Source organism: Aethalodelphis obliquidens, unplaced genomic scaffold (assembly GCF_003676395.1).
Source record: "Aethalodelphis obliquidens isolate GAN/ISIS:26980383/991018 unplaced genomic scaffold, ASM367639v1 scaffold40, whole genome shotgun sequence".
Lineage (NCBI taxonomy): Eukaryota > Metazoa > Chordata > Mammalia > Artiodactyla > Delphinidae > Aethalodelphis > Aethalodelphis obliquidens.
Window position 1 is genome coordinate 1,265,779 of NW_020837984.1, and position 13,447 is coordinate 1,279,225.

The 13,447-nt window shown below is 42.5% G+C and overlaps 1 protein-coding gene across 1 annotated transcript in view; it reads left to right on the forward strand.

Moving 5' to 3' along the window:
* Positions 1 to 13,447, forward strand: part of EML6 (EMAP like 6) — a 280,775-nt gene that overhangs the window by 139,945 nt on the left and 127,383 nt on the right. The window contains exon 8 of the mRNA XM_027131630.1: positions 11,128 to 11,329. Within this exon, the coding sequence (XP_026987431.1) occupies positions 11,128 to 11,329 (202 nt within the window). The remainder of the gene's footprint in view (positions 1 to 11,127; positions 11,330 to 13,447) is intronic.

Here is a 13,447-nt window from a genome sequence, read left to right on the forward strand (position 1 = left end):
GAAGAGTGCATCGTGTGACTGGAGGGCACGGTGACAGGTGAAAGGCTTCAGAGGGAGGAACAGATAATTTCTGTGTTCAAGCTTGGCCCCCACGGACCAGCAGTAGGAGGTCATAGAAAGGCTTAAGGGGGTGAGTGTCACGGTCAGGGCTCCACCTGCTCCAGAGCAGAGAGTGGACTAGAGTGGGGCAGGATCAGAGGCGGGAGCGCAGGTGAGTCTTCCCCACTACCCATTCTTCTTATTGCCATTTTTCCCCCTCAGAGTACATTGAGGATCATTCTGTCCAGTGGTTCTGAAACAGGGGCGTTTTTATCTTCTGGAAGACATTTGGCATTGTGTGGAGACATTTTTGATTATCAACTGGGAGGGTGCTACTGGCATTCCTGAGGCCAGGGACACTGCTAAACATCCTAAAATGACATATTGCAATGTTAGACACCGCAACTAAGAATTAGCCAGCCCCTAATGTTCACAGTGCCGCAACTGAGAAACCCTGGTATAGAAGGTTCAAAGGACCAACTCTCAAATCTGAAAACAGCCTTGTTGGTGATAGAAACAAAGCAAGTATCTTCTGTGGTTCTCCTGGTCCCCTGAGTGCTTCATTGCTCACCTCCACTCCCATCGTATCCATCACCTCTCCCTGTCTGCTCACCTTTGTCCTTTATGGCCTCCTGCGTCACTGGTGTTCTGAGCAAGTGGAAGCCCTGCAGAGGAACGTGCAGGAGCTGCGGGTGGTGAGGTGTGCCACCCGAGGAGCGTCGCCTGTTGTTTGTTCAGGCTTGGTGTGGGACGTGGTGTCAGAGAAGCAGAGGCTGACTGTCTGGTTTGTTCTGGTAGTAATTCCCCTGTAAACACTCTGACCGAGCCGGCCTCCTACAAAGACCAGCCTGGGTGTTCCTTCCCTGGGGTGAAGGCAGCGGGCTTGGCAGTGTGTTTCTGTCCTCTGGGGTCCCGTTAGGCTGTGTGGATCCTTCAGTATTCCTGAGGCTATGGGATTTGGGATCCTGAGGAGTGGATTTTGTAGAGAGTATCTGCTGGAAGTTCTCAGGCAGAGAGCCCTTGTAAACAGGAGCAGCAGGCCATGGGCACTTCATGCTGCAGGCTCGTGGTGCTTTGTGCTAGGCGCTCTGCATGCAGGATCCCGTATTTCCTGCAGCAGCTCTGGGGGTCCCCAGGCACGGCTGGCTCCCGGGGCATGAGCTCTGCCTACTTGCAGGAGGGCCCTACACTTGGTTTAGTGCTTGCTGTCATCATCTTGAAATTCTTTTTTTTTTTTTTAACATCTTTATTGGGGTATAATTGCTTTACAATGGTGTGTTAGTTTCTGCTTTATAACAAAGTGAATCAGTTAAACATATACATATGTTCCCATATCTCTTCCCTCTTGATCTTGAAATTCTTAATCAGTTTTAAACAAGGGGACCTCACATTTCCCTTTTGTACTGGGCTCTGTGAATCATAAAGCCACTCCTGTTCCCTGGTCATTGGTGCTCACGAATCCCTGGGGAGATGCCCGCCTTCCCTCCCTCTTGTTCCCCTTAGGTTCCGAACTCTGCCTTCCACATTACCCTAGGCCGCCAGAGCCCCTGGCCCACCTCCAGACTCCCTAGGCACCTCAGCCACCTCCTGCTGGTTGTGGGGGGGGGCGCAGTTTTCCCACACCCCCTCCCAACACTCCCTCTTCCCTCTGAGTGAAATCTCTCTCCCTCTTGTCCTTTTATTACCTTTTATCTGGGGCGCTCCTTAGTACTTCACCTTTAATAAGATTAGGTTGGTAGGAGAAGGCCATCATGCTCTCTTGTTTGATCTTTGGTACCATGTCCTGGGTGCGCATCCACAGAGAAGGGAAATACCTTTGTGGGGGAGAGAGTTTGCTCCAGACTGGCACTGCCTGAATCCTCATTTTATCTCCATCACCTGCTCGCTCTGGGACTTGGGGCAAATAAGGTAAACTGTCTGTGCTGTAATTTCCTCATTTATATATTTCCTGTCCCTACCTATGGCCTGGTGCTGTCCGAGGGCCTCCTCCTGAGTCACTGTGAGCCTTCCTGGGCACATGTGCAAAGCTCTGGGTGCAGGGCTGGGAATGTCTGGGAGAACCGTTCCTGCCCATTTACAGAACTTGCTTGTTTGACTCCAAAAGGATTTCTCAAAGTTGCACTTATTTTTGGCTATCTGCTCATCAGGCGTTCAGCTTTCTAATCTACTAGAGTGGAGTTTTCCAACGTTTGGTTGAAGAACCACTACATTAGAATCAGCCTGGAAATCTGAATTTTCAGCAGTCTGACTAAAGTCTGAGAACGCACACTAGTTTGGGAACAGCTTGATAGTGGTTGGTTCTCAACAAGTGGTTCTCAGCCCTGGTGAGCTAAAAATAACTATGCCCAGCTCCACTCCAGAGCAACTGAGAGGAACTTCTGAGTAGGGTCCAGGCATCCATGTTTTGTTTTGTTTTGTTTTGTTTTCGCCCACGCCGCGAGGCTTGTGGGGATCTTAGTTCCCCGACCAGGGATCGAACCTGCCCCCTCAGCAGTGAAAGCACAGAGTCCTAACCACTGGACTGCCAGGGAATTCCCTGGGCATCCCTGTTTTAAAAACACTTTCTGTGTAGTTTCTGATGGACAGTAAGTGTTGGAGCAACTGCTCTTGGCCCTTTACCATATATCAGGCCTCGGTGCACCAGATTTAAGAACACTAATAAGTATCAATACCAACCCCCTCCCAGCTGCCAGTCTTCCCTTCTTGGGCCAAACAACTGAGGGAAATAAACCATTTTATTCTCCAAAGAGTTCTCTTTGTCAGATATAGCCTTTCCTTCTGAGAGTTGGCAGTGCTGGCACATCAAAATGACCTAGAGAGGTGGGATAGGGAGGGTGGGAGGGAGGCTCAAGAGGGAGGGGATATGTATGCATATGGCTGATTCACTTTGGTGTACAACAGAAACTAACACAGTATTGTAAAGCAATTATACTCCAATAAAGATCTATTTAAAAAAATGGTAACAAACAACACGACAAATAAGTTGTAACACAAGGATGTAACTAAGAGACTCAAGGAAAGGCAAAAGCAGCAACTTCATAGCTCGTGGTGCTGACCCTGCCTGGGGATGGAATCTGACCACACGCACAGCAGGTTGTTCTCCATTGAGATGTGAACTCAATAAAAACCTGCTGGGTAAAAATAATAACAACTGATATTTATTGATTAGTTCCCTAAGTACCAGACACTGGGTCAAGTGTTTAAATATACGATTGCATTGAATCCTCGTAACAGGGCTGTGATGTGTGAGTGCTAATATTCTCTGCAATTTACAGGTAGGGCAACTGAAGCTTTGAAAGGTTAAATGCTTGCCATGTCACAGAGCTGGGCTATAAATCCAGTCCATGTACTTAACCATTCAATGACCTAGTGGAAAATAAGCAATGTCCTTTAGGTCTGTGTTGATACTCATGATACTCATGGACTAGATCTCCCATGCCCAGGTTTCAGAACTGTCACAGAGGGGATTGAAAGGATACTGTTTCCCACTCCCTGGTCTGAGTATAAAATCCGGGCAAAGGGCTGGCGAGAATTTGATCTTAGCCTCTAGGATTTTTATGTTGAGGTGGGTGGTTGCTCTCTACTGCCATCTGCTGGCTGTCTGGACCAAGCACAGGCCAGAACCCCGCATTTCTCATCGTAGAACGAGCGGCCGAGAAGGCCCCCGTGTCCAAAATGTGCACCCCTCACCAATTCAGCAAAATGCTTTCAGTTCATTCTGTCAAGAGTCTCTGAAACACGCACTTTTTAAGAAGAAAGGAGAATTTCTGTAGTTTAAAATAATTAGGATGGTTTTCCCTGGCTCTCTTTTCACTCCTGGTGGATTTCTAACCGTAGTCCAGATAATACCCTATATTTGTCTGACTCCCAGAGCAGAAGATAAAGAAACAAAGCCAACTTAATACTTCACAAAGCAATGGTCACCTCGGCCAGCCTGAGGTGACCAATAACGTTCCTAAACGGGACGTTATTAGGAAACTTGAATACAGCTCTCTATCCACTGAGGTGTCCTTAGGAAGTCATTCCTTTTTTTAAATTTTTTTAAATTTTTTTGTTGTTTAATTCTTATTTATTTATTTATTTTTAACATCTTTATTGGAGTATAATTGCTTCACAATGGTGTGTTAGTTTCTGCTTTATAACAAACTGAATCAGCCACACATATACATACGTTACCATATCTTCTCCCTCCTAGGTCTCCCTCCCTCCCACTCTCCCTATCCCGCCCCCCCAGGCAGTCACAAAGCACTGAGCTGATCTCCCCACGCCATGCGGCTGCTTCCCACCAGCTATCCACCTCACGCCCAGTAGTGTATATCATGCCACTCTCCCACCCCGTCACAGCTTACCCCTCCCCCCCATATCCTCAAGTCCATTCTCTAGTAGGTCTGTGTCTTTATTCCCGTCTTACCCCTAGGTTCTACATGACCATTTTTTCTTAGATTCTGTATATATGTGTTAGCATATGGTATTTATTTTTCTCTTTCTGACTTACTTCACTCTGTATGACAGACTTTATGTCCATCCACCTCACTACAAATAACTCAATTTCATTTCTTTTTATGGCTGAGTAATATTCCATTGTATATATGTGCCACATCTTCTTTATCCATTCATCCGATGATGGACACTTAGGTTGCTTCCATCTCCTGGCTATTGTAAATAGAGCTGTAATGAACATTTTGGTGCATGACTGTTTTTGAATTATGGTTTTCTCAGGGTATATGCCCTGTAGTGGGATTGCTGGGTCGTATGGTAGTTCAATGCAATCCCTATCAAACTACCAATGGCATTTTTCACAGAACTAAAAATTTCTCAATTTGTATGGAAACACAAAATACCCCAAATAGCCAAAGCAATCTTGCAAACGAAAAATGGAGCTGGAGGAATCAGGCTTCCTGACTTCAGACTATACTACAAAGCTATAGTAATGAAGACAGTATGATACTGGCACAAAAACAGAAATATAGATCAATGGAACAGAATAGAAAGACCAGAGATAAACCCACATATATATGGCCACCTTATCTTTGATAAAGGAGGCAAGAATATGCAATGGAGAAAACATAGCCTCTTCAATAAGTAGTGCTGGGACAACTGGATGGCTACATGTAAAATAATGAAATTAGAACACTTCCTAACACCATACACAAAAATAAAATGGATTAAAGACCTGAATGTAAGGCCAGACACTATAAAACTCTTAGAGGAAAACATAGGCAGAACACTCTATGACATAAATCACAGCAAGATCCTTTTTGATCCACCTCCTAGAGAAATGGAAATAAAAACAAAAATAAACAAATGGGACCTAATGAAATTTAAAAGCTTTTGCACAGCAAAGGAAACCATAAACAAGACCAAAAGACAACCCTCAGAATGGGAGAAAATATTTGCAAATGAAGCAACTGACAAAGGATTAATCTCCAAAATTTACAAGTCATTCCTATTTTAAATGGTTCTCTGGGAAGTGAGAGTGGCCTAGCATCCTGTCTGTCTCTGTAGGTAGAGCCCTGGGGTCGACTTGTCTGATGTGACAAAATCCAATTTATCTCTTTGAAGAACTGAGTGTTTGTGGAGATCCTGAGCTGGTCTCCAGAGAAAATGTTCACAGCTCATTAGGTTTATGTTGCAAACAATGAAAATGAAACGACTCCTCCCCTGGTTCTCTCTCTCTCCTTCTTCCCCTGCCCCTACTTAGTCAGAAATAATCCATTATCAGTTTAAGTTCATTGCCTTTGCTACATGTAAATCTTCTCCCTTTTGTTGGTTAGTTCAGTGGAACACTTTTTTTCAAATGAAATCCGCTAGAAAACACAGACTGTGAGTTGTTGAGGGAAAAGCAGGGGTTGGATCCTCAGGCTCTGCCTCTCGCCCCTCATTTCCCTGCGCTCTCCTTGCCAGGCCCCTGCGGCTCTTTTAGGAATCCAAGAACTCCCTGGACACAGTCTGAAAACACGGTTGGGTGCTGTGTAGTTGGACTGCCTCATCAGTCTAGGCTGAGGTGGAAGGTTCTTTTTTGTTCTAAACCTCTTAAAGACAAAGCAAATATTTTTAAAATGTTAACACATTGATTCCATGTGATGGGTTGTTGTTATAATATTCTTGACCTTTCTGAATTTGTTCCCCAAACAAGAAGTTAAAAAATAGTGGGGGTGGTGGGGAGAAAAATGTTTGTACGCTGGATCAAATACAGTGCTGGTCCTTTGGAAGAAATTCTGTTTTCAAGCCATTTAGTCTTAGGGGATGGAGGAATACACTGTTGGAGGAAAATGGGAAGAACTGGCCTGTTCATGCTTGTAGTAGTGCCTTGGGTGCCAGGCCTGCTTGGAAAGGGTGAGTCTTTAGGACAGTCAATGGAATTATAAAAGGATTGTGCTTTGAGTATTTTCATAACAGTTAAAATATGTAACATTGCTAAGATATATAAGATGTGTATATATATAGCTGTATATATGTATGTATATATCATTTTTACTGATATAATTGACATAACAGTTTCAGGTATACAACATGATGATTATATACAATGTGTGTATATATATAATATATATTATATTACATATATTATAATATGTATGTATTATATGTGTTGTCTATACATAATGGATATATTTGTCTCAAAGCAATGACCACAATAAGCCTAGTTAATGTCCATTACCACACATAGTTACAAATTTTTATTCTTGTGATGAAAACTTTTAAAATCCACTTTCAAGATACATTAGCTACTCTCAAATATACGTTACGATATTACTAAATGTACATTGTACATGTTCATCATGCTGTCCATTACACCCCCAGGACCTGTTTATTTTGTAACTGGAAGTTTGTGCCTCTGACTACCTTCACCCATTTTGCCTACTGCCCACCCCTACCTCTGGCAATCACCAATCTGTTCTCTGTATCTGTGAGTTTTTTGGGTTTGTTTTTACTTTTATATTTTAGATTCCACATAAAAGTGAGATCATACAGTATTTGTCTTTCTCTGTCTGACTTATCTTGCTTAGCAGTATGCCTTCAAAAGTCACCCATGTTGTCCCAAATAGCAATAATTCCTTTTTTTGTAGCTGAATGATATTCTATTGTATATGTATGTATCACATTTTCTTTATCCATTGATGGACGCTTAGGTTGTTTGCATGTCATGGCTATTGTGAGTAATGTTGCAGTGAACATGGGGGTGCAGATGCCTTTTAGAGTTAGTGTTTTTGTTTGCTTCAGAAGCAGCAGTGTTGGATCATACAGTAGTTCTATTTTTAATTTTTGAGGAACCTCCATGGTGTTACCCATAGTGGCTATACCAATTTACATTCCCACAGTGCCCAAGTGTTCCCTTTGCCCCACATTCTTGCCAACACTTGTTATTTCTTGTCTTTTTGAAAAAATAACAGCCACTGTAATAAGTATGAGATAACATCTCATTATGGTTTTGTTTTTTGTGTTTTCGGCTGCACCCTGCAGCTTGCAGGGTCTTAGTCCCCTGACCAGGGATCAGACCCCTGCTCCCTGCAGTGGAAGCATGGCATCCTAACCACTGGACCGCCAAGGAATTCCCTCATTGTGGTTTTGATTTGCAGTTCTCTGATGATTAGGGATGTGGAGCATCATTTCTTGTTTCTGTTGACTATCTGTATGTCTTCTTTGGGAAAGTGTCTATTCAGATCCTCTGCCCATTTTTTAATCAGATTGTTTGGGGGTTTTTGCTATTGAGTTGTATGAGTTCTCTATATATTTTGGATATTAACCGCTTATCAGATGTATGATTTGCAAATATCTTCTCCCATTTGGTAGGTTGCCTTACCATTTTGTTGATGGTTTCCTTTGCTGTGCAGAAGCTTTCTAGTTTGATGTAGTCTCACTTGTTTACTTTTGCTTTTGTTGTTTTTGCTTTTGGTGTCAGAGCCAAAAAATTATAGCCAAGACTGATGTCAAAGAGCTTACCACCTATGTTTTCATCTAGGAGTTTTATGTTTTCAGGTCTTATATTCAAGTCTTTAATCCATTTTGAGTTTATTTTATATGTTTCTTTTGCATGTGGCTGTCTAGTTTTCCCAACACCATTTATGGCAGAAACTGTCCTTTCCCTATTGTATATTCATAAAATGAATATATATATCTCTGCTTACAAATGTCTGGCTCCTCCTTAGAGTGCAAAATCCATGAGGGCATGAGCCTGGCTTGTTTACTGTTCAGGCTCCAGTCTTGGGCATGTAATAGGTGCTCAATAAAAATTTTTTGTATAAATAAATGAATATATCCTTCCTTCTTTGAAGGGTCTTGTTGAGGGTGGAGATGTTGTCTTTTATTTCTTGGTCTCTCCAAGACTTGAGAAATGTTTGTGATTTGAATGTTTTATTTTATTCATTCATCAATTCTTATTGAGCATCTACCACATGCCAGACACTGTGCTAGGTACTGAGGATACAGCAGTGTATAAAACTGAGAAAACTCTTGTTTTCACAGACATTAGTGAGAGGAAATGGACAATGAATATAATAAACTAGTAAATTCTTAAAATTTTTTGCCAATTTTGGAATATAATTAATATCCCTATTTACTTCCTATTTCTGAAGAACAAAGTATTATACCTTTCCTGTAATAAAATTGTAGATGATGCAAAGCCTGCTGGGGAGACAACAAATTCACCCCCTTCCTAGAGAAAATAAGAACATGTTAATAATAAGGCATGAGAAAAAGATAAGGATGAGAAAGGGACAGTAGCAAAAGGATTGTTTCCTCCTTAGCTGAGCTTCCTGCCCTGTTAGCCTGCCATCTTATCCCGACTGCTTTCCCCACACATCTGTCCTTTTCAATCTTGAAAGCCCGTCGTGATGTTTGCAGTGGAGGATTTTGAGTGACCCTGAACTAGCCGTTGCCAAGGTATCCCTACTTACTACTCACAGCAGGAATAATAAATCTGCCTGTGTGCTGTCTCCTTCCATTTCAAGACACATAATAATGAATTCAGAGCAGGAAGTAAAGAGAGTTATCTCATGTAATAATAGCCTTGTACCTTAAAAAAAAAATACTTTTTGTAAACAAATTCATTATCTCATTGGATACTTTCAAGACCACAGTGAGTTGAGATGAGGATTTCAGGAACTTCCCTGGTGGCGCAGTGGTTAAGAATCCGCCTGCCAATGCAGGAGACACGGGTTTGAGCCCTGGTCCAGGAAGATCGCACATGTCACAGAGCAGCTAAGCCCGTGCACCACAACTGCTGAGCCTGTGCTCTGGAGCCCGTGAGCCACAATTACTAAGCCTGTGTGCCACAACTACTGAAGCCTGCGTGCCTAGAGCCCATGCTCCACAACAAGAGAAGCCACTGCAATGAGAAGCCCGTGCACTGCAGTGAAGAGTAGCCCCTGCTCACCGAAACTAGAGAAAGCCCGCACACAGCAGCGAAGACCCAACACAGCCAAAAATAAGTATTAAAAATAAATGAGGATTTCAGTTATGGTGTCCAGATACCCCCAATTAAACCTTATATTGTCCCATCATTTGTCCTGGATTTTTTTTAACAGACTTTATTTTTTTTAGAGCAGTTTTAGGTTCACAGCAAAATTGAATGGAAGGTACAGAGATTTCTCATTTACCTCTGTCCTCATACACACACAGCCTCCCTATCAACATTGCCCACCAGAATGGTACATTGGTTACAGTGGATGAACCTGCATTGACATATCATCACCGAAAGCCTATAGCTCACATTAGGGTTCACTGTTGGTGTTGTATATTCTGTGAGTTTTGACGCATGTATAATAACATATACCTACCATTATAGGTCCTACGGAGTTTCATGGCCCTAAAAACCTTCTGTGTGTCTGCCTATTCGTCCCTCTGTCCTAGACCTTTCATTCTGTGATAAAGTGTCATTATAATTTTAGATTTGAAAATATTTTTGATAGAATTATTTAATAGGTTTTTCATTATAGTAAAGCTGCTTTCTTGGTTAATAAATATTTTACAAAGTTATGTAAATTTAATGATTTCTAGAGCCTACTTTTACTTGCAGAGGGGTCCTGATTTGGATGATAAATTACATGGTCTCCATAATTACAATCTGCATTTAAGGGGAGAAAAACTGGTCCCCAGAGAAAAGGGGACTCTCCCTGGTATGTCTGGCCAATCGGGTGTAGAGCAGGACTGAAGTCCAGGTGTTCTGATTTCTGGCATTTTCTACACAAAAGACACAAAGCCAGACGGGGAGACAACTCAGATCTCAAAGCTTATCACATCCTTAAGTAGTTTAAAGTTATGAAAGTGGGATTGCTTCTGCATTTCTAATTCAGACGTGAGAAAATTCACTATGTACGTAAATAATGTAGCCGGTGAGGAATAGAACAGACTGAGAGAAGCCCAGATCAACACGCAGGCAGGCAGGTGGGGATCTGCCTGAAGAGGATGGAATAATACGAGGAAGGTTGGGTTTAAAAGGGAGTACTGTGCTCTTAGAGAAGATTCCATAAATCGTTAAGTCAGTGAGGAAAAACATCTTCAGATGTTTGATGGTATTCTGAGACTGAAATTAGAGTTTCATTTGCATATTTCTGGGACACGGATGCATCTATTTATCCAGCAGAATGAGTCTAGGTTCTGATCAAATACATACTGAACTTGCCTAATATGATAATCAACCGTCCTGTAGTATCACCCACGTATAATTTTATTACAATGTTAGCATCCTAAAGATTGAAGTGATTATTAACTTTTCCATAGCAAATCAGAAGGAAATTGTTTCATAGAGGGTTAGGTTTTCATAAAGACCAATTCCTGTTCTTATATTCACTTTAAGGTGTTGTATTTAATATAGACCCTGCTGTAGAAACACAGTTAGCCTAAGTCAGACAGGAAAGAGCAATCACTCCTTTACAAAATAAATCACAAGGGGTCGGGGGAACAACTAACACACAGAAGGCAGTGGTCAATAACACAGGGTGGTGTGTGGAGTTGATTCTCCACCCCCAGGCACTGTTCAGATGTGTTGCCTTAGGTGCTATCCCGGTGACAGGGTATTAACTTTAGGTGTTTTATTTGTGAATGGTGTGGAGATATGCATTTATCTTATTCATTTATTTTCGTCAGGCCTCTCTATCCGGAGTGTGTGCTGGAAAGCAGACCGCCTTCTAGCAGGGACCCAGGACAGCGAGATATTTGAAGTGATCGTGCGAGAACGGGACAAGCCAATGCTGATCCTGCAGGGCCACTGTGAGGGGGAGCTCTGGGCTCTGGCCCTGCACCCCAAGAAGCCGCTGGCTGTGACAGGCAGCGATGACCGCTCTGTCAGGTGAGGCCCTAGAAGTGGTGGCTGTAACCTCACTCACCTCCCTGGGATAACAGATTCAGTTTGCCCAAATTTGTTTATTACTTTCAGAGAAGGATAACCCACAGTGCAGAACCTCACAATTTCCAAACAGAATGTTAAGCCATTTTGCTTAACAACAGTTGGCTTCTTGACCTTTTCTTGTTGCTATCTTTCTTTGGCTCCATCTTAAGTCAAGAATATGTTCTTAGAAGTGAAAATTCACTGCTGCTGGTTAGATTGGCCTCCAGGTCTCTTCCAGCTGAAGATGTAAGCTGAGTGCACTCATCTGTGATAAGATCATGTTTCTTCCTGTACCTTCGGTCCTGCTGGAGGCAGCCTGGCAATTTCACAGCTGAGTCACTCATCAGTTTAGTCACAGACTAAACATCACCAAGAGAACTGAAATTCTGATTTTCAAAGTCGTCTTTAACACGTGAGTCATTAATTCTTTCTTTGCTCAAAATTCCCTGTGAGAATTTACAATGTCTTCAGATCAAAGGAAAGTGCGGGTTCCTAAGAAAATATGCCCATTTTTTTAGGGCCTCAAGTGTTCTCACTATGGATCACCTGTTATTTGAGAACACGACAGTAGTAACATGAGCAAAGTGATTATGCTTCCACTGTTCTTGAGACTGTTGAAAGACTGATTTGAAAGTGTGAGATGAAGACTATTCCACTGATTCCAGTATTTCCGTACTACTGAGCTTTAAGTGTGCTCAGCAATAAGCAGGCCAGAGAGTCCGTGACAGTGAGAGGAAGAGACTGATTGATATTCAGTTGATGGATTACTGCTTCTGGGTTTGAATAGCTAAAGTGGAGCACTGTATACTAGACTAAAGGTCACTGCTCCCCCCCGCCCGCCCTTATTCTGTATGTTTGTGAATTGAATCCAGTTGCAATGGGTATACTCATTAGAAAAGCATAAATCCAAAGATAAAACCATTTTTGAGTTTCTACTGAGCACTAAAGCCTCATCAATCTAAAAATCAGTGAAAACGATTACAATTTTCTCTTCATGTGACATAAATGTTTATTTGGCTTTTACTTCTCTACACTCACTTCCTCCTCCTCTCTTCCTTTTCCTTCCATTACTCTGAGCCAAACCAATGCCAAGTTATTCAGACACCCAAGAAACTCGATTCATACCCATCCAGATAGAAGGGACTTCAAGGAAGTTTTTGGCTTTTATATTTTAACAACTGTGTTGAGTCTTAGAATTGCAAAGAGCCCTTACTGCCAGAATTTGTATTACTTTCCTTAACCATTAATTTGGCTAAAGTTTTAAATGGCATTTTTACACTGAGTATTGAAATGTAGGAAGGGTATAAGTCATAATTTCTTGATAAAGATTAGCTTAGCGGCTTTATAAGATTAGTGCAGTTTGCTGAGGAGTGATGGTTTCTTCATGCTAGTCAAGCAAAGCTTACATTGCTTAAAATAGTACAAGGCTAAAAGCAGCGTGAGATTATGAATAATGGACAAGGTATTGAAAGCATACCATAAGCTTTAGGCTGAACAGTGCAGGCTGCCTAAGGGATAAACTATTCACGGCGCAGCCCTGCATTGCAAGGCGCATGCCACCATCCCTCCTGAGGGCGGAATGCATTTAGAGAAATTGCACCGCATTTGACTTATTCGTGGTTCTTTATGACAGGACTTAGATTCTCAGACCCCCTCGCAGATACTGTTGTTTGCACGTTAAGAGAAGACTGTCTTCAGAGTAGTAACAGAGAGAGGTCAGATGCCGCAATTGCGTCTCACATGGAAACCCTTATTTGGGTCTTCAGATGTTTAGTTTGTGTTCTCTCAGTTTGAGGTGCCTGGATTAGGTGTTCCAAGGAGCTGCTGAAAATTCTGTGAGTGGCACTTGCACTTGACCTCTGTTTCTCCAGCAGTAGCTGTGCTCATCAGCCAGGGGCACGGCGAAGTATCCCCCGCCGCCCCGGCCCCAACCAAGAGGGGACCCATCAGCAGTGGGGCGCCCAGGTTGCTCGTGAGGAGTGACAGCATATGACTGTGTACAGCCAACTTTGGAACCATCCTGGGCAGGGGTATCATTCGTTCTTCTCCATCTAAAATACTTCTTGCTCAGGAGGCCAG